This window comes from Neopsephotus bourkii, unplaced genomic scaffold, assembly GCF_033783945.1.
Source record: "Neopsephotus bourkii isolate Nb327-2 ecotype Australia unplaced genomic scaffold, CSIRO-AGI_Nbou_v1 NB_1293, whole genome shotgun sequence".
Classification (NCBI taxonomy): Eukaryota; Metazoa; Chordata; class Aves; order Psittaciformes; family Psittacidae; genus Neopsephotus; species Neopsephotus bourkii.
Window position 1 is genome coordinate 945576 of NW_026901777.1, and position 19488 is coordinate 965063.

Sequence of the window (19488 nt, forward strand, 5' to 3'; positions counted from 1 at the left end):
ATTATACCTTAGAATAATTCTAGTACATGGCTGCCTAACCCTAATTTAATTGCTTTTAATTAAGGTTAAAAAATGGAAACATGGAACTTAAATAAAAAACAATTTTCTTATTTTAAGCTATTCATTACAATACCACAAATTCTAGAAAATTTAGAGAAAAGCACTCCTTACGGAGGTCAGAGGATTTTTTTTTTTAACATAAGTAAGCCTATTTTACACTTCGTCAATGCCACAAACTTTTCTATGCAAAAATTTTCCTGTGACAAACATACACTCAGAAAAAGAAAAACCCCCTTTAATCTGCCCAGAATTTCCTGTATTGTTATTGTTTTTCCTCTTTTCGGGGGGGGGGTGTGTGTCTACTTTTATACTGCATGTTCCTCACAGAGGAGCGCAACAGCATAAATAAACAGTTCTCTTTTGAGAAGATTCCCTAACTTGTACAATGAATGAGCTCATCCAAGTTAGCAGGGAGTTTCTGTGATTTCGTAACACAAACCCATCTTTATCCAAACTCCTTTCAGAAAATAAAGCTTAGTAAGAACATTTTCAAGCGCCTCCTTCATCCACAAAAAACCTCCTTGCTAATTTCTTCCCAGCTGTGTTCTTCCATTACGTATTGAAAAGGAAAAACACTGACTCCATCCACACCAGATAAAGCAACAAGCTCCTTTCTGGCTTTATCGCATGCCTTTTTTTGTTGGTTTGGTTTTTGGTGGGTTTTTGTTTGTTTGTTAGCTTCATCAAGCATTTCAAGCAATTATGTTAGTGCTGAAAAATGCTGGTTACCTTGCCTTCCTCTGTGGCGGAGCCCGAGGACATCTGTTTGCTGCTCCTGAAGTGCAACAGTAGCTCCTTCACGGAGTTCTTCACACGAACGCCCTGGAAAGGTCCCCTGTGCTGCTTTCCGCCCCCCATGTGCTGTTCAGCTGTTGGAACATGAATGCAAAACCCGAGTTCAAGACACTGATCGCGTTTCCACGTTTTAACAATAAAGTAAAAAACAAAGAAAAGCGGAAATGCTTGTGAAAAAAACCCTAAACTTCCTGTTTCAATAGAGAGAGGCCGAGGCGATGCTCCTGCTCCCCCCTCCACCGTCTCAAGCAGGGACCCCACGGCCGCAAGAACCGGGCGCTACACACGCAGCGCCGGCGGAACGGTCCTGGCAGAAGCGAGGCTCCCGCTTATTCACCGCTTCCGGGGCTTTTAAACCAAGAGGGGTCCGCGACCGGCTTCGCTGCCGGTGTGAACGGGACGGGGCAGAAGCGGCGGCTTCGCTCCTTCCGCCGCCCCACTGGGGCCAGGACCGCCGAGGGGGCACGCAGTACCTTGCAGCGCGGGGCGGGCACTGCCCCGGGCGTCCCTCCGGCCGCCGCCGCGGCTGCTCACCGAGAGGTCCGAGTCAGAGCCCGGCGACCCCGGGCCGGAGTGCGCCGGCGAGCAGCTGCCCTCGCTGGAGTGGGGCGACGCCCCGTAGAAGTAGGCGAGATTGATGGGGCTGCTGAGGGCGCTGCCGTCGCCGCCATCGGGCGTCGCGTCCCGGCTGCTCTCCACGATCATCGCGGTGGCACGAGGCGGCGGGCGGCGGACGGGGGCGGCGGGCGGAGGAGAAACCACAGGCGCAGCCAGTGCTGGGCAGTCGACGCGCCGGCAACTGGAAGAAGGCGGTACTGGCGGCACTATTTATAGTGGCTCCGCCCTCTCCCCCCCAGGGACGGTGGGACGTGACCGTGCCCGGGGCGTGGCGATACGACATGAGGAGACGTGATCGGGGAGCGCCCCGCCCCAGCTGCGATCTACTGCTCCCCAGCTCGGGCCCCAGGCATCGCCGATGTGGTGGGGATCATTGTCTCTTCAGCCTGGAAACGGGAGGGCTCATGGAGACCTTAGAGCAGTCTCCCAGGACATGAAGGGACCCTACAGGAAAGCTGGAGACGGGCATGTAGCGACAGAAGAAGGGGGAATAGCTTTAGACTAAAAGGGGATAGATTTATATTACATATTAGGAAGAAATACTATGAGAGTGGTAAGGCACTGGAACAGGTTACCCAGGGAAGCTGTGGCTGCCCCATCACTAGCAGTGTACAAGGCCGGGTTGGATGGGGCTTTGAGCAACCTGGTCTAGTGGAAGGTGCCCCTGCCCATGGCACGGGGATTGGAACTAGATGATCTTTGTGTCCCTTCCAACCCAGCCCATCTTATGTTTCTGTGATGGGGATGAATAGAGCTGGGTGCCACCTTGCACCCTGACCTCTCCCGTGGAGGCCTGCAGCCTTTATAGCCCTCACTTGTGAAGCATGCAACCCCAAATTTCCATTCTCTTGTGCAGCTGCAGAGATGGAAACCACAAGCATCACCCTCAGTCTCCAGCACTGCTGATGCAGGCTTGTATCACCTCTGGCATGTACCCCTTGCCCCAAACACAAAGGTGGCATGGGAGCACCCACCCCGCTCCTACCAAGCCTCTGCTCTGGGGACACAAGGTTGGGAGCATGGGGATTTTTTTGGTCGTGTGCAGCATCCAGAGAGAAGGGAAATGTGAGCAGTTACTCACAACAGAGATGAGTCACATCTTTCCCTCTGGTATCAAAGGTTGTGATAAGCAGGAGACAGACACAGAAGTCATTTTGTTTTCAGGTTGCACCATACTGTGATGGCAAAGCCTCGTGGTCGAAAGAAGCAGGGAGAAGTGGGTAAGTAATACAATGCTTAAACAAAAACTGGGCAAAACCATGTGCCTGTGATTACTGTTAGCAACACAGCTGAGCTATTACCCATATTCACAGGGGAGACTTCTCAGATTTCTACTTCTCAAACCAATATTTCTGCTCTCTCTTTTTCCACTGAGGTCACCATCTTCTAAAATAGGAGTGTGCTTTTTTGTCCATGAGGCTGCGATCAAGATGTTTTTAGCTCTGTGGCCACACAAAAAAATATGTAGTGAAACAGTACAGTACTTCTAAAGTGTATTATGCAAATTGGAGATCTATAATTTAGATTATACATGTTTTAGTTGTATTAAAAAAACATGGGACAGGTGCAACATGAAATTATATTAATCAGCCCATGAGGAGGCAGGAGTGAATTACTTTATAGTATTCAAATGTTTCCTCTGCTGTCAGTTGAAGGAAGGGTTTCACTGGGAATTAGCTCAGCATTTTTCTACTCCAAAGGCTGTTGTTTTACACCATTGTGTAAAACTGACTCATGTAGTCACAGTACAATTTGCAAATGTGACCCATAAAATGAAACCAGATGCCAAGTAGTGCCAGAAATAGCACAGCCTAATAAAGGAGAAAACTCAGTTGCTCCCTCATCAGCAGCTATCTCCCAAGCACACCTTCTCCCTCATTTCCAAACCTCCTTATGCAAGTGAGGATTTGTGAAAGCAAGCTGTATGTTTTAAACACACAAGGAGGTGGGTCACTGCTGTTTTTGAAGCCTGAGATCTGTTATAATACCTTAGCCGTAGGTACACACTTTTCAGTATTTCCTCATTGAAAAGCACTTGCTGCTCAGGGATCCTTCAGGCCTGAACACTCTTTGCAGGCTCAGTGGCTGAGGGGTGGACCCACAACCCAGCTTTCCAAAAGCAGATCCAATGGATCAGAGTGTGGAATTGCTTTTTCTCTTCTATTCCAAAGTTCCTACTTTCCTGAAGTGTGAATTGGTGACTTGCTCTCCTCTTACCAAGCAAAATCTGCTTCAGGCAACACTCTGATACCTCATCTCATACTTGTTTCATCAGTGACATCTTATTTATCAGGTCTTCTGGCATAAATCTACTCCCAATTCCACTGAGCACCGTAACAAGGCTCTTTCAAAAATACACACACCCATCGGTTGCACAAGATGAGCTGGCTCCCAGCAGCCTTGTGCTCTCAAAGTGCTTCCATGCAAGTTACTGGTAAATTATTGCTACATCTACAAATTGTAGTTATTAATGCTGCAGACCTTGAGTATTTGTTGTTTTGGCCCAAACACTACGTAACATCTGTGGTGACCAAACCCCTGTGAGATGTCTTCACTCTAAGAAAGCTCCTCCAGGGCAGGGTGGTGGCCAAAAGCTTGTCACCTCTTCTTCTGACTGGAAACCTATGGACAGCAATAAACTGTGGAAAAGCAGGGGTCAGCTAGGAAGGCATTACAAGGCTGTGGTGCCCAGGTGGTTTCTGCCTGCTCTGGCCGAATTCAGTGCAATCCATCACCCTCCAGAGCTGGTGAATGCCTCAGCTTACCCAGCGCTGCCCTCACCGGTTTCTATTGCACCAGCTCCATTTTAGTGGGATATATCAATAATGCCAGCTAGCGGCCAGTATTAGCAACATTTGTCCTGAAACCTCTTCTCTGTACACATGCAAACAGTGAGATATGCTTGTATTGGTATCTCACACAGCTACAAAAATCAGACACAAAATGCATTTGTTTTTGAAAACTTTGCTTCTTCCCTTACTTCAGAACACAACCTGGATTGGTATTATGGAATTAAAGCTAATCAGTCTTGGCTTAGGTTATACCAATATACTTGATTACCAAAACACTTTCTGAGAGCGAGACTTGTGCACAACTGTCCTGGGTTCAGCAGTAGCAGTCATTTTTCTCCTTCTTAGTAGCTGGTGCAGTGCTGTGGTTTTGACTTTCAGCCTGGGAACAGCACTGATAATACCAATGTTTTTAGTTGCTGGTCAGAATGTTTAGTCTGACCAAGGACTTTGTGAGTCTCATGCTCTGCCAGGGAGGGGGGGAAGCCGGGAGGAAGCAGAGGCATGACACCTGACCCAAACTAGCCAAAGAGGTATTCCATGCCACAGTATATCATGCCCAGGATGTAGAACTGGGGGCAGTTACCTGGAAGGGCTAGTTCACTGCTGGGGTTGGGCTGGGTATCAGTCGGTGGGTGGTGAGCAGTTAAATTCTCTTCCCTTGTTATTCCCATTATCATTATTATTATTGGTGGTAGCAGTAATGGTTTGTGTTATATCTTAGTTACTGGACTGCTCTTATCTCAACCTGGGGGAGTTACATTCTTTCGATTCTCCTCCCCATCTCTCCGGGAGCGGGGGGGAGGAAGGGGAGGGAGTGAGCAAGCGGCTACATGGTTCTGGCTTGCTGGCTGGGCTTAAACCACGACAGTTCTTTGTGGTGCCCAGCGTGGGGAACGAAGGGTTGAGGTAACAACACATCTGACTGGCGTGCGTCTAATCGTATTTGTGATAAGCATTCATTGTTTCAGATTAATAGTCACTTGTCACAATGCTGATTTACTGGCTCTCAAAGTTGTTGCTCTTGATCTCAGAATTTCAGCATGCTGTACCCTACTTACAGCTGGTATTTGCTATATTAGTGTTTATCGGCTGGGGGTCTTGAGCTAAGTTTCTTGTTTCATTGTACTTTATGGTAACGACATGTAATTCAATAGACTCATTGATCATGAAACCGATCTGGCTTGCGTTCCCAGTGTGGTCACCACCCCTATACTTTGGGAGGTATATAATAGAAGTGTATGGCATTTACACACCTTTTTTCCCCTCCTTGGGTGGTGAGCCTATGAGGGAGACATTCCCACCCACTCCGGCAACAAGTACAGCAGCTACACTGCAGCACAGCTGGTACTCCAGCTCCAAGCACAGCAGCTACACCAGCCCCAGTGACAACCACAGCAGGTACTAAAACTCTGACTACAACAGATAATGCAACTACTCTAACTCCAAGCACAGCAACTACACCAACCCCAGCGACAAGTACAGCAGCTACTCAAACTCCAACTGCAGCAGACAGTGTAGCTACTCCAGCTCCAAGCACAGCAGCTATACCAGCCCCAGTGACAAGTATAGCAGCATAATTTGAGAGTTCTGAGGGCTTTGAATGGCCTTTGGGTGCCCTTGAGACCTGCCTGCTGAATGTGATGGGGATCACCATGTTGGCACACATACAGAGTGTGTTTTACCCATGACCATTTTGTCTGATCTTGAAAGTTAAGCTGAGTCATGTTTGGGTCTTGTCTAGGGTTAGACGACGATATACGAGGACCGAGAGATTTTTCCCATGAGTGGCAGGGCATGTGGGACAGTACGGGTAAGTATCTAGTCCACTGAGCCCCTCCAGTGCTTTGGAAGCATCAGAGATGGAAGGCAGCTGTATGGAGTCCCCAACAACAAGTTGCAGAAACTGCTGAAGGGGACAGTGAATTATTTTGAGCCTGGTGGGCCCATGACACCTCAGGCTATCATGGCAGAGATGCAACATAGAGATGGACTCATGATCAAGGGGTGGACTTAGCAATGGACACTAATGCCCAGGTTATTCATGAGTGTGAACATTGCACACAGCCTCTCCTGCTCTGAAAGAATGTAACAAGAGATGGAGCCTGACATCACGGACCGAATGGACTCAGTAGCTTTACAGGAATTGGTCCATGCACTAAGGAATGATATCTCTCTCTCTCTGTGGATGTATATATATGTATATATATAAGAGTGATGGTATGTTGAAAATGCGGGATCTGAGCATGATGTGAATGGTATGGAATAAGGGGTGGATACTGTCCTGGGTTCAGCAGTAGCAGTCATTTTTCTCCTTCTTAGTAGCTGGTGCAGCGCTGTGGTTTTGACTTTTGGTCTGGGAACAGTGATGATAACACCGATGTTTTTAGTTGCTGGTCAGAATGTTTAGTCTGACCAAGGACTTTCTGAGCCTCATGCTCTGCCAGGGAGGAGGAGAAGCTGGGAGGAAGCAGAGATAGGATACCTGACCCAAACTAGCCAAAGAGGTATTCCGTACCACAGCATGTCATGCCCAGGATGTAAACTGCTAGCATTTACCTGGAAGGGCTGCACTGTACATGCTGGGCTGGGCTTCCCCTCTGCATTCATCTCCAGTAGCTGTGCTCTCATTACACAGAAACAGCTGAGCCACAGCATCAAGTCAAAGCAAAATCAAGAAGCCTGCTCAGTGTTTTGGGGTTTCTCATCAGAATTCCACCTTGTCAGCACCCTTTTTAATTGTAGCCATGAGATATTCTCTCATACCTGGGCCCTTAATACTGAGAACAGCATGTCAATAATGATAGCACAAATTAAAACTGAGGGAGAAGTTTTGCTGCTTGCTTTCAGGAATCTTTGGTCTATCCTTTCTGACATGAGCTTTGCAGTGATGCTGCAGGGCAGGAGACTTCTGGGCCATTCCATGGAGTGGCAGCAAGGCAGCTGAAAGGAAACCTCCAGCAGAGCTGCCTGCAATTGGCCCCGCAAAGCCCACACAAGGGAGCAGGGCAAGGACCAGGCACACAGTCTGAAGATGTCCCTACCTCTATATGGTCAGATGATGTGGCCCCATAGGTCATCCTCACGTCCTGGTCCCAGGACTGGTAACAGTGCTCTTACATGAGCTCAGTTCTGAACTCTTGAGTTCTGAGAGAAACTAGGTTTTTTGGGTGAAGCCTGAGCAGGAGTCTGCTAGTTGTCTCCCTCTATATTAGCTTACTCTCCAAAAAGCATTCTAGCTCTTTCTTCTCAGAAAATCCCCTTGAAGCTGTAGCTCCTTCACACATACAACAGTTGAAAAAAAAACAAACCCAAGCACAAACCCCAACAAACAGAAGGTGCATCCTGGGGAGGCCACATGGAGCTCAGAAGAAACCAAGGCTGAGTAAGGGTTATTGCTCTGTACGGATGTGGCTGGTCAGCTGTAAGGAAAGGACTAACCATTACAACATCAGTGTGCCTGCACTGCTTAGTTCCGAGGGCACATACTAGGGTGAATGTTATAGGGGATGTAGGCTTCAAATAAATACATAAATAAACCAAGCCAAGAAAGTAGAGCTTTGCCTTCCCTCTATACCAGCACGTAATCACTCTGCCAGACACAGTCCTTCCTAACTCCAAGTGAGGAACATGCCAGCTCTTGGAGCAGCCTATGGTTCAGTGAGCATGGGAATAGAATGAACATCTCTCTTTGTCTATCTCCTAAGCAGCAGCGTCAGATGAGGATCAGCTCCTAGGTAAAGAGGCAGAGCACAAACTACTATTTACACAAATTCAGTTTTGCAGTGCATTTCTGGAGAAGTATAACCTTTGTGGTATTTCTCAAACTGGAAATAAAACTGATAGCTTACAACCCAGTTGCTTAACACAAGTAAATATTTGCTGTGTGGATGTCAAATATTCCTTTTCTCCAATAGATGTAATTAACGCCTGTGCAGACTGTCAGTCTAGGCGTGAAAACACCACCCCCACACCTCTGTAGCCTAGCAGCATTTCCACACAGTACACAAACCCCAAGCCATGCGGTGTAACATGTGGTTTGCTTTCAGAATAGCATCCAGAAAAAGAGATAAAAGCTTAGTAACTATTCCACTCCTAGAAACTGTTCAGGATCAATACCTGTGTTTGCTTTAACAGTTTAGTAGAGCACATGTCAGCAGGTTGGAAATAGGCCATGACACAGTTTCACTCTAAAAGCCAGTACAGAGGATTTAGTATTTCTTCCCTTTTTGCTATACTTGTATTGCTACATTTTTTCCTAGGCATTGGTCTCAAAAATTGATATTCTGGGATTAGCCTGAACTTCAAAAGGGGCATATATAATTCTTCATATAAAAGGAAAACTCAGACTATTTATTTAACATGTTTTCTTCTGGGGCTTGCTCCTTTGATCCAGAGAATGTCCTCAGTTTTTCTCTTTTTTTCTCTCAGGCTGTTTGAATTTTTTTTTTTTTTATTTTTTTTTTTCTGAAATTGGGTTGCTCCTAAGTAGATCTTTTCTCACTGCATACAGAAAGCAGCTGAAATCAGTACAGAGGAAAAGAAAACCCAAAACCAGCAAGGGTTACAAAGGTGGTTAAGTGGATCTCATTTCTGTACAAGTAAAGAGTTTCCCCATAGTTGCACCTTGTGTTTGTGGACATTCCTCTCAATGTACTGCCCTGGTTAGTCATGTTTTCTCATAAGCTCACATACCTTATTAGTTCATTAGTGCCTTGCAGTAGGAACTCATGGCTGAGAAATACATGTACCACTGATGTCACAGCATGCAAATAGAGAGCAGAAGGCTGTTTCCCCATAGCAAAGGGCAGCGTCATGTACCACCTGTAAAGGATACTGTATGTACATAGATGAGGTAAATAGTGCGCATCCTTGCCTTAAAATGTTTTGCTTGTTCCAGTCTTCCCATGTAGAAAGCGAGTTAGTGCAGTTTCTCAGTGCTGTTAGGGAGTCCCAGTGTAGGTCTGAAGGGGAAAGCATCAGTTTTCCTCATGACTCACACTGAAGACCTTTTTCCTCTTAACTCAGGCAACCAGCCTGGGCCAAAACCTGTCATTCTGCATCCACATTAATTCTGTTTTCTGCTGTCAGGTGCAGGAGCATGTGCTTATAGCACAGAGGATGAGTTAGGCTCTGGTGGACTTCAATTTCAGTCTTCCTACCTTTCACAGACAAGGATCACCTGTCAAACAAAACCCCTTTCTAGCAGGGAGCTGTCCCAGTGCAGCATTGCCACTCAACTCTTCAGTACAGGAACAGGAGGAAAAACTGCTTCATCTCAGTGAGACTCTTACCCAGAAAAATACAATTTCTCCAACTACAGTCTACCTGGGACCCTGTGCTCCTAGTCTCTCAATTTATGTGTAGCAACTGGCAACCTGTCTAAGGTTACATCCAAGCTTCCCAAATGTGTTTTTCCTCTCAAAAACGTTATCCAGGCAGATGTGGAAAATTTACCCACTTCTTGGACATGGCAAACCAGTCACATATACTGGACAGCAAATCCAACTGGGCTGACCAGTCCAGAAATCCCAAGCCACAATATCAGCACACATGCAGATCACCTGTGCTGTGGTTGCATGGCAGGAACAACACCTGCAGGAAGCCCCAGCACTGATTTGCACAATCCTACACAGCCTGAGAACATACTGCCAGCTCAAGGTTGCAGATCAGCACGCAGGAAAGCCCAGGCAGAAACAAAACAACCACAGTAAAAGACACTTGAACTATGTTAACATTGCAAAGATCATTGAAGGGAATGCCCTTGTCTTATACCTTGATCTTATTTCACTGTTTTCCAGTTTATGGAGTTTAAATGCCTTTAATTCAGACTTCCATTCACTAGAGAAATTTCAGCTTTCAAAACACAACTGGCTGACCTGGGGAAAGTCCTGAAAGTCAGCTTTAGTCCTTCATTAGTCAGAAAATACTCAATAAACAGGAAATTTTCTCATTTAAAAAAGCACCTAAACCAAGGCAGCAAAATTTTATTATGGCAGGGAAAAGGTTAGATTCCTTCCAAGCAGAAGTACAAAACTTTTCCTATGCATGGGATGAATTGCATATACTGGGGCAAGATTTATCTTCACTTAAAAGTGTGTCAGGACAACTGGGACAATATTGCTCCGTCTATGGATCAGAATTTTCTGTCACTTAAGTCTCAACCACAGATGTCCTATGTCTGCATAAAGAATATTAGTATCATGAGAAGGGTACTGTGTTCTTTCTTGCTTCTAAGCAAGAAACTAAACTTCTAAGAGCCAGTTGCTGCACATTTAGAAAGAAATAAATGACAAGCAACAAATTTACTGTAATATGTAAACTGTGCATGAGTTAGCATAAAACATAAAGAAAGTTGGAAATAAATTCTTTGATTTTGTGGGGCATGGTGCAGAGCTCTGTTCCCAGGCACTGTCTCCTTCCTCCAGTTCCTAGCTGGGAAAAGACACCAACTGAAGCCAGACACATCCTGTCTGACAGGACACTGCCCTTCACAAAAGCTGGCCCATGAATGTTCAAGTTTCCTTTTACTTTCCTGCTAATTTCTTGAGAAGAACGCAAGAGTAAAGACAGTTTTGCACGTTCTGGCTCAGGAGCTTGTGACTAGGAACGTGAAAAGTCACACAGGGATTTCTCAGCAGCACCAGCAGGACTGAATTTTGCTGTCCTCTGAAAGCCCCAGGACTAGAAGCAAAGCCAGAACATACCATCCTAGCTGCAGCACAAGGCAGAGCCAAGGGGAGAGATCCTGCTGTGCTTGCCACCTCACTGTTCCAGGCAGCCCAGGGGTGAGGAGGCTTCTCAGCACCCAGGAGAGCTGCTGGAAGTCCATTTCCAGCAGCTAGTTGATAATGATGATGATGATATCCCAACCACTACTTCTGAGGTGGCAGCAGGGCTCTGATGTAGGCAGGGCAGACTGCAGGGCTGGGGCTGTTCATCTTCCCCAGGTAGCCCAGGGCTCAGCTGGTGCCCAGAATCCAGAGACAGATAGGAGTGCCTTCACACACACACACTCCGCCTATCCACTGCTATTAAGCACAATGGGAAACATGTGGCTTGATGTAAAGAAAGTCAATAAAACATCTAATTAGCCAAAAATAAATCACTTGCCTTGGGAACCAAGATGATACTGGAGTTTCATTTGTAGCAGATACATGGCCTTCTTCCCAATGTCCCTAGGTGACATTCGTCCCTGACCTTGGTCACCCAGTCTGGCTGAGGGAGAGCCCAGGGTATCACCCCTTCTCTGTGCCTGTGTGCCTCCAGGCAAACCAAAGTGTCCCAGCTGAAAATACCTGGCTTCCATCTAAAGTACTTGAAAACCACTTGTCCGCAGCCACACTCAAGTCTCTGATGACATCATGGTACAAACGTGCCCCCAAATCTGGGGGGGTCTAAAACCCAGACCACATTGCATCCACACAAGCACAAGCTTAGTGCTGAGCTGCCTTCATGCCTGCCAGATATGGGCACAGGTCATGAACCAAGATGCTGCATAATAGACCTTGTGGTAAACCAGAGAAACCCTCACCAAGCAATGAAAAGAAGTTTATTGTTTGAGTTAATAAAGCCCTTAGCATAACAGATTTTAAAGTCAAGTTTAAGTTAATTAAACTTACTTCTCTTAATTCCCACAGATATTTTACTAAATTACAAAAAAGTAGGCATAGATCCCTATTTTTATGCATGCTTCCCTATGTTGTCTCACACTGCAGCATGACAATTCATTCCTATCCTGTTGAAGGTGGCAGGCTCATATGAGGATGACATTCCACTATTCCAGAACTACTGATGACCTGCCAGAAAAGAAACTCTAATCAAGTTTATACAAAACACCTGCTTCCACTAAAAATGTTTCTTCCATTCAGTGCTCCCAGAGCTGAGCTTAGCTTAGCTTCCCATCCATCCATCCATCCATGCATCCATCCTTCTTAACATCCTCCCCTGAAAAAAACAATTGTTTCAGAGAAATTGCCCAGCATAGCTATGCTATTTAGGGGTATTTTGCCCCTGAATCCACTGTGGCCTTTCAAAAATCCCACCATTCATTGTGGTTTCTTCACACTTAGTTATCACCCATTAGCTTCCCAAAATCCTGCCTTTCTTCCGTACCCAACCCTGTACACAGGCAATTATAGCACAAGCCACTTGCAAGGCTATTAGAAGCCAAAAATCCCAAAATAATGATGAGAAATCAGTATTGTTCCAATCAATTACAGGTTTTAAGCAATGAATCAAATATAATAGTGTACCTGCATGTCGAAGGAGTGAAGTTAGAATTAGCTCTATGGCAAATGAGCCAGTTCTTTGCACCTGACAGGCATCTGATCCTTATGGCTACGTCTGTGTGAATGAAGCAGCAGCAAGGAAACTCCCTAACCCCCCCCCCCCCCCCCCAGCACACACACGTGTTCTGCTTACTCTGGCTTTCTGGTCACAGGGAAAAAAAATTATAAAAAGGTCTCATAAACATACACACCACACCCCCAACCGCCCCAACCCCCCCCCCCCCCGCCCCCCCCCCGGTTTATCATAACTCCCAGCTGAGTAAGCAAGGAGTCTTTTATTGCAGTGATCCCACACCACTTCTCTTTCAGCGCTGGCTAGGGCAGCAGGATGTTATGCCATTTGACAGGAAGTGGCAGGGTGGAGGAGGAGGGCTGTGTGAGTGTAGCTCTCTGGACTTTCTCTGTGTGGTGGAATTTCCCAGGCAGGGTGAGCCCTGGCAGGGACATTCCCCCTCCGAAGAAGGTGGCAGGAAACCCCAGGCTAGTGTAATGCTGCCAAAAAAAGGGTATAGAAGTCACTGATATGAGATTCACAGCAAGAACAATGAAAAGGGATGTACAATAGAGGGGTGAGGAAAAATCTGTAGTGTACAGTGTGGCGGGGTTTCATTCCTGACAGGGTCAGGTTCTCCTCCCCGCCCACCTCCTGCCAGCAGTGCTCCCTGTGTGGCTGCAAACAGCCAAGCTGCAGGTCTTGTGGCCTTTTTCTATCTTGGTGCTGCAGGGTAACCTGGACAAGCAAGTGCCTGTGTAGCGGTCGCATAGGAAGCAAGAGAGATGCAGTGTCCACAGATAAAGAACAGCACCAGCCTTTAGGAGGTGGAGCAGGGTAAACACATCTCCTTGGTGACTGCCTGGGTTTCAGCAGGACTTTGCCCTCAGAAAGGTTGGGATGAACTTCACATGGGCTAGCATAAGTATGAAAGCTCCATACAGCCAGAAGTTTCCTTAAAATGGGGGGTGGGGGATGGGGGTGGGGGGTCCTCTCCTTTATCACAGATGTATCAGGTGTAAAACAGGCACCTTCTCCAGGAGATACAACCTTCAGCACTGAAGGAGTTTCCAGGATTTTCCTAAAAAATTAGCAGATCCATCTGAATCATACTCCTGCTTCTTCTTTCAGCAGTGGTACAGACCAGGATTCACCATGCTTATAAAATACAGCAAGCAAGGGCAGACACCCAAATCTCAGAGCAAACACACCCTGGCTTCAGTGCTTTTCAGTACCCCTTCTCAAGTAGAGGCAACACACTGGCACCAGCAAGGTAAAAGCACTGAACCACTTATCCCCCTGCCTCCTGCACTGGAACCACCCAAACAACTCCCCCCCTCAGATTCTACCCTTGCCCTGCCTCATTAAGCTGCAGGAGGGACATAGGAGAGATTGTCTCTTTCCAAAAGGTGGTAATTTTGAAACCTTTCCTGTGCAGGCAGGAAATGCAGCATAGGCTCCATCTTCCTGTTCACAGACGTATTATGTCACTGGAACAACTGATAATCTTGATGGGTTCAATGCTTTTCTTTAAAATAAGGGCTGTTTGTTCCAGCCAAGGTTGGTATTCATTCATGCACTGAAGGCCCACAGCCACCAGTCTTGTCCAGTGTGTGGCAGGGCAGTGCCCCAGCCAGATTCATGCCCTGCTCTCTCTTGCAGCAACTGTGGAGCAAAACATGCTGCCATCAGGGATCCATGAGGCCTCTGGGTGCCTTCACAAGGTACCAAGATGTCTCTTTGCAAAGATGACAGGTTGCAGCCCCAGAGGGGCATGGATGGCCCAAAATACAGAGACAGTAGGAGCAGCACTGGGAGCACCACTCAGTTCATCCAGCTGCTCCATCACTTTCTTCCCAGGAGTCACTGCCTCTTGAATCAGGGCAGCTCTGGTGTTCTGGTTCCTAAAGCTATGGGGAGCCCTTGTCATTTGCTGTCAATGTTCAGCACCCTCCTGGGAACTACTGATCTGTGCAAACAAGCAATCCCTGCTGCAAAGCAAAGGAAAATCCAAATATGACAAGAAACAAAGAGGAAACCAGAAAGGCAGAGTAATAATGCCACGGCCAAACAGCTGATGTGCAAAAGGGCAGGGTGAAGAGTCATTAGTCCAGTCAGAAACAAAATATTCTGGTAGCAATATTTGTTGTGCAGAAGAATAGGGACAACAGAAGATCAGGAAGAAATTTGTTGTGGTAGAGAACCTACATTTAAAACAGCATATATGAAATTGTTTGGAATGAAAGATATATATATTGGACACATTTTGCATTCTATAAAATAATTTTAAAATCTGCTTGCTACTGGAGCTCTTGAATGTTTTTTATTGCATTTTTATGACAGTATCTTTTTTTCTTAAACTATTTTTCTACTTTTTCTAATTAAAACAAAGGCAAAAATGAGATGTAGGAGAAGTTGTTAACAATAACGCAAATACAGAGATCAAAAATGGCAAAGATGGAGCCGAAAGGGAAGAAACCATTAGAAGGAAGAAACAGCTAAAGACAGCAATGGCTGCCTTGCCAACAGCAAGTGACAAAATCCCTGAGACAAGCTGATTCAGGCAGAGAAAGAGGGCAGGCGGGACTGGAAAGTGTGACTCACCCAGCCCAGGGAAAACCAAGGAAGGAGTGGAAAGAACTGAGCACATGATGGTGAGAGGGGAAAAAACACATGACTTTGTCATGGTTCTTTCAGTGCAGATACCTTTGCCATGCCACTCGCCTCCTGAACTCCAATAAACACGTCCCTCTGGAAGCTCTTTTGCAAGACTCTTCAGAGCGGGCTGCCACCCCGTGGCAGAACAATAGTGCTTGTCATATAACCAGTCCTGACTGCTGCAAACAACCTGCAGCAGAGATTGAGAGTGAAAAGCGAGAGCCCCATATAAAAAAAAAAAAAAAAAAAAAAAACAAAAAAACAGGCTCTTATAGAGGGCCCAAGAGTGAGGGCACTGTAAGAAAAACACTTGTCTATTTTCAAAGCTGGCCAAGGAAGGGAGAGAAAAACAAGTGGAATCCAGCACAAAATGTTTAATGGATGGCTGAACCAGAGAACACTGACTGCCATAGCACGGTCTTGCTGTCAGATCACACAGTTTGCTAAGTTTTCTACACTGCAGGAAGAACTGACTTGAGAGGGACTGTTCTATCCCAGTAAATGTTACTCCTCTGGATCCTTCTGTGACTTGGGGGGAGTGGGTTAGAAATCGGATATAAGCGAATATTTAAGAAAAAAAGAAATCATGAGGACAATCTTAAACCAATCTGAGAATTACCAAGTTATCAATGTCTATGTCACCAACTAAATTTCACTCTAAAAAGACTTGCATGTAAAAGAGCTTCATTCAGTAGTGTTCATGTCATTTGTTTTTAAAATACAACTACCCAAGAGTTAGAAAATAAACCACCACTAAGGCTGTTACATTGTGGCTTACGTTTTTCATGTGAGAGTCATCCTTTTTCAGTGCCTCAAAGCCCTCTTCTGGCCACATCCATTAAGGATTCACTAATCTATTAAGCACACACTGGCTGACACAGTCAGGATGTGCCCATTATACTTTCAGTTTGGTTTAGTGATGTGCTCACTTTGCATCTGTGGCTCATACAAAACAACTTACATACTCTTAATTCTTCAGCATCCCCCCACAAAATCACTCTCTCCCATTCCTGGCAGAGAAGCTCCTATGCAATTCACAAAGACAGACTCACAAAGCAGACCTGCTTATTTCACCATAAAAGGCTGTTGAGTACTTCCACAAGAGGCTAGTAACATCAACAGTGAAGGAGGAAACAGTAATTTGGACAGGATTTTAGAGAGTCACTGCCCAGATATGAGCCAGGTTACATTGCTTGAGAGTTCATATCGGGGTGACAAGCACCACAGTGAATTAACATTTCAGGAAGGACTCAAAGATCCAGATACAGGAAGATACGTGGGGTGTCCTACGGGCCTTGAACACACCAAGTGGCTTACAAGACAGTTCTCAATTTTAATTCCATTACTTAAAGTAAAAACTGTTCATAACCTAAAGAAGCAGCAGCAACAGTGGATCTCAGCTCTGTCCCTCACGATGCTTTTTTAACTGAAGTGGATTAAGTATTTCCTGTTGGCTGGTTGCATTGCAAAAACACTCAACAAAGGAAGCCCAGGTTATATGCAAGCTTTTATCATGCCTCAGGCCTGACACACCAACAGGAGGAAATATCAAGTGTGCTTCAGCACCGAGTCTCATGTCAGGCATGTGCAGCTTGCACAGACCACTCTCCTCCAAATACACATCATCAGAAAAAAAATTTCATTTTTCTAAGTGATGTTAATCTATAAACTATACTGTGAAACTTCTACCCTACACACAGGGCAAAAATATAATAAGCAAAACTAAAGGAACTACTATGCAACTATAAAAATAGAATGCCTTGGAGGTTACAGCAAATAGGATAAACAGAGGCTAAATCAGATGAAAGAGTTCAAGTAAGCTTGCCCTCTGTCGTGGTTTAAATCCAGCCAGCCAGCTTTTTTCACTCACTCCCCTCCTTCTTGCCCTCCCCCTACTCCTGGAGGGACAGAGAAGAGAATCGAAAAGAATGCAACTCCCAGGGGTTGAGATAAGAACAGTTTAGTAACTAAGGTATAACACAAATCACTACTGCTACCACCAATAATAACAATGATAAAGGAAATACTAAGGGAAGAGAATACAACATCTCAGCACCAGCCAACCAATAACTTGCCCCCCCCAAGCCCGACCAAGCACCAACCCATACCTCCTCCAACCCTGCAGTCCCCTAGCCCTTCCGGGTAACTCTCCCTTACATGCTGGGCATGATGTGCTGTGGTATGGAATACCTCTTTGGTCAGTTTGGGTCAGGTGTCCTGTCTCTGCTTCCTCCCGGCTTCCCTCCTCCCTGGCAGAGCATGAGGCTCAGAAAGTCCTTGGCCAAACTAAAACATCATTGTTATCAGCTCTGTTCCCAGGCCAAAAGTCAAAACACAGCACTGCACCAGCTAACAAGAAGGAGAAAAATGACTGCTACTGCTGAACCCAGGACACCCTCTTTATTAGGAACTTCTTATTTTTGAGCTTTTTGGCTTTTTAAATTATTTAATTAGAAAATAAAAAGACGTTAGAGCCTTCTTTGAATTGTATTTCAATAATATACACGGAAAAAAAAATCCTTTTGAAAACAAGTTCTCTAACACACAGAGTTCCCTGCTACCAAGAGATAACAAGAGCCTTGCAGACGTTCTAAACATATGAGTATAGACCAAGCATGAAGTGATCTGGACTTAACAACTAAGTGCTTTAAGCAATAAATACACATTTGTGATGATTTAAGTTTTTGGTATTATTTAAACTGTCATGAGTGAAACAACATTTTAACCCACACTTTTGCAACAAAGCCAAAGCAGAACCACAGTACTCTCACCCTTCCCAGGAATTAACTTCAAATCTTTGGGTTTTGTCATGTATACATGGAATTATTGCCTGTAGTACATAAAAAGTCCTACAAACCCTTCTAGTAAGCAAAGTTCCCATTATTAAAAGCTTACCTCTAACAAGTAAAACAATTAAAAAAGATAAATTGAATCTTGTAAGGCAGTAGTGCTGCATAGCAGATGGAATTACCAGCAACTGAAAACCTTAAAAAAGGGAAGCTTTTACTTTTTATATTCTCTTTTCACCAACAATTCAACTAATGCTTTTACTAAATCTCTAGAACAAAAAATCAGCTTAATATTATAGGTATGAGAAACAAGATTCTCAAAATAACAGGTGCAGAAAATCACTATGAATCAGTCCAATCCATAAAATGGAGGTTTTGTATCTTATAAATGGATTGCTCTGAAATCTTCTGATAAACACTATAAAGATACGTCTTCATTGGGATTTATTTATTTGAATAAAGAAATCTAAAAGGAATAAAAATCTCTGTATTGAAAGGTTAATAATCAAAAGGCTCAGGACAAGTATGAAGATATTAAAATATAATACAATTTCTTCCCTTCAAATGAAGAAAATGGAAAGAAAAGGAAGATGGGGCTTTCAAAAATTCATTCAATAAATTTTTACATCCGAAAGTTATTTAACTGACGATTGAGAAATTATTTTCCAGTCCTGTTTCATATTAAGTAACCTGAAAAAAACAACAACCTCTTAAATTTGTATTAAAATCAATTTAGAAGCTTAGAGGTTTAAAGAAACCAATTTAAAAATATTTTATTGCTTCTGTGTTTCCATATATACAGTACATATACAACTGGTAATAAGATGAGAATAGAAATGAAAAATCCTTTATAGTTCAACTGAATGACATATAAAAGCATAGTGTCCCCAGCCTTCATCTTAAAACAGAGTGAAGTCTCAGTTTCTCCCTTTCTCCTCCCTGTCTATTCCAAAGCCCAAAGAAATGAATTACTGGTCCTCATTCCAAATCAACTAGCAATTTCTCTCAAGTGCATTTCCTAAAAGTTAGTTCATCTGTTAATAAAAAATTAATCTAATTAATCTAAAAGGGAGAGGTTCTACCAGAAGGCAATTACACATCTTTGCTAATAGCAACCCTGTTCTCCTTCCCTCAATTATTAAAACAGTCAAAAACATATATTCTTCCCTGTTCTTGGAAGCTATCAGCAATTGGGTCTCTATAGTTTAGAGAAGAGGAGATTGAGGGGTGACCTTATTAGTGTATATAAATATATAAAGGGGGAGTGTCACGAGGATGGAGCCAGGCTCTTCTCAGTGGCAAACAACAAAAGGACAAGGGGTAATGGGTACAAATTGGAGCACAAGAGGTTCCACTTAAACCTGAGAAGAAACTTCTTCTCAGTGAGGGTGACGGAACACTGGAACAGGCTGCCCAGGGAGGTTGTGGAATCTCCTTGTTTGGAGACATTCAAAACCCACCTTGGACACGTTCCTGTGTAACCTTATCTAGGTGTT

At 44.7% G+C, this 19488-nt stretch overlaps 1 protein-coding gene across 7 annotated transcripts in view; it reads right to left on the bottom strand.

Moving 5' to 3' along the window:
* The window catches only part of NFKBIZ (NFKB inhibitor zeta), a 39833-nt gene extending 27295 nt beyond the window's left edge, over positions 1 to 12538 (bottom strand). For 6 of the 7 annotated variants that reach the window (XM_061366019.1, XM_061366022.1, XM_061366021.1 and 3 more), the window contains exons 1-2: positions 1329 to 1645; positions 790 to 929 (exon numbers count right to left, since the gene is read on the bottom strand). In XM_061366019.1, the coding sequence (XP_061222003.1) occupies positions 790 to 929; positions 1329 to 1560 (372 nt within the window). In that variant the 5' untranslated portion in view covers positions 1561 to 1645. Of the gene's footprint in view, positions 1 to 789; positions 930 to 1328; positions 1646 to 12517 lie in introns of those variants that run through there. The other variant, XM_061366023.1, reaches the window with a different exon arrangement.
* Between the last annotated feature and the right edge of the window lie 6950 nt (positions 12539 to 19488).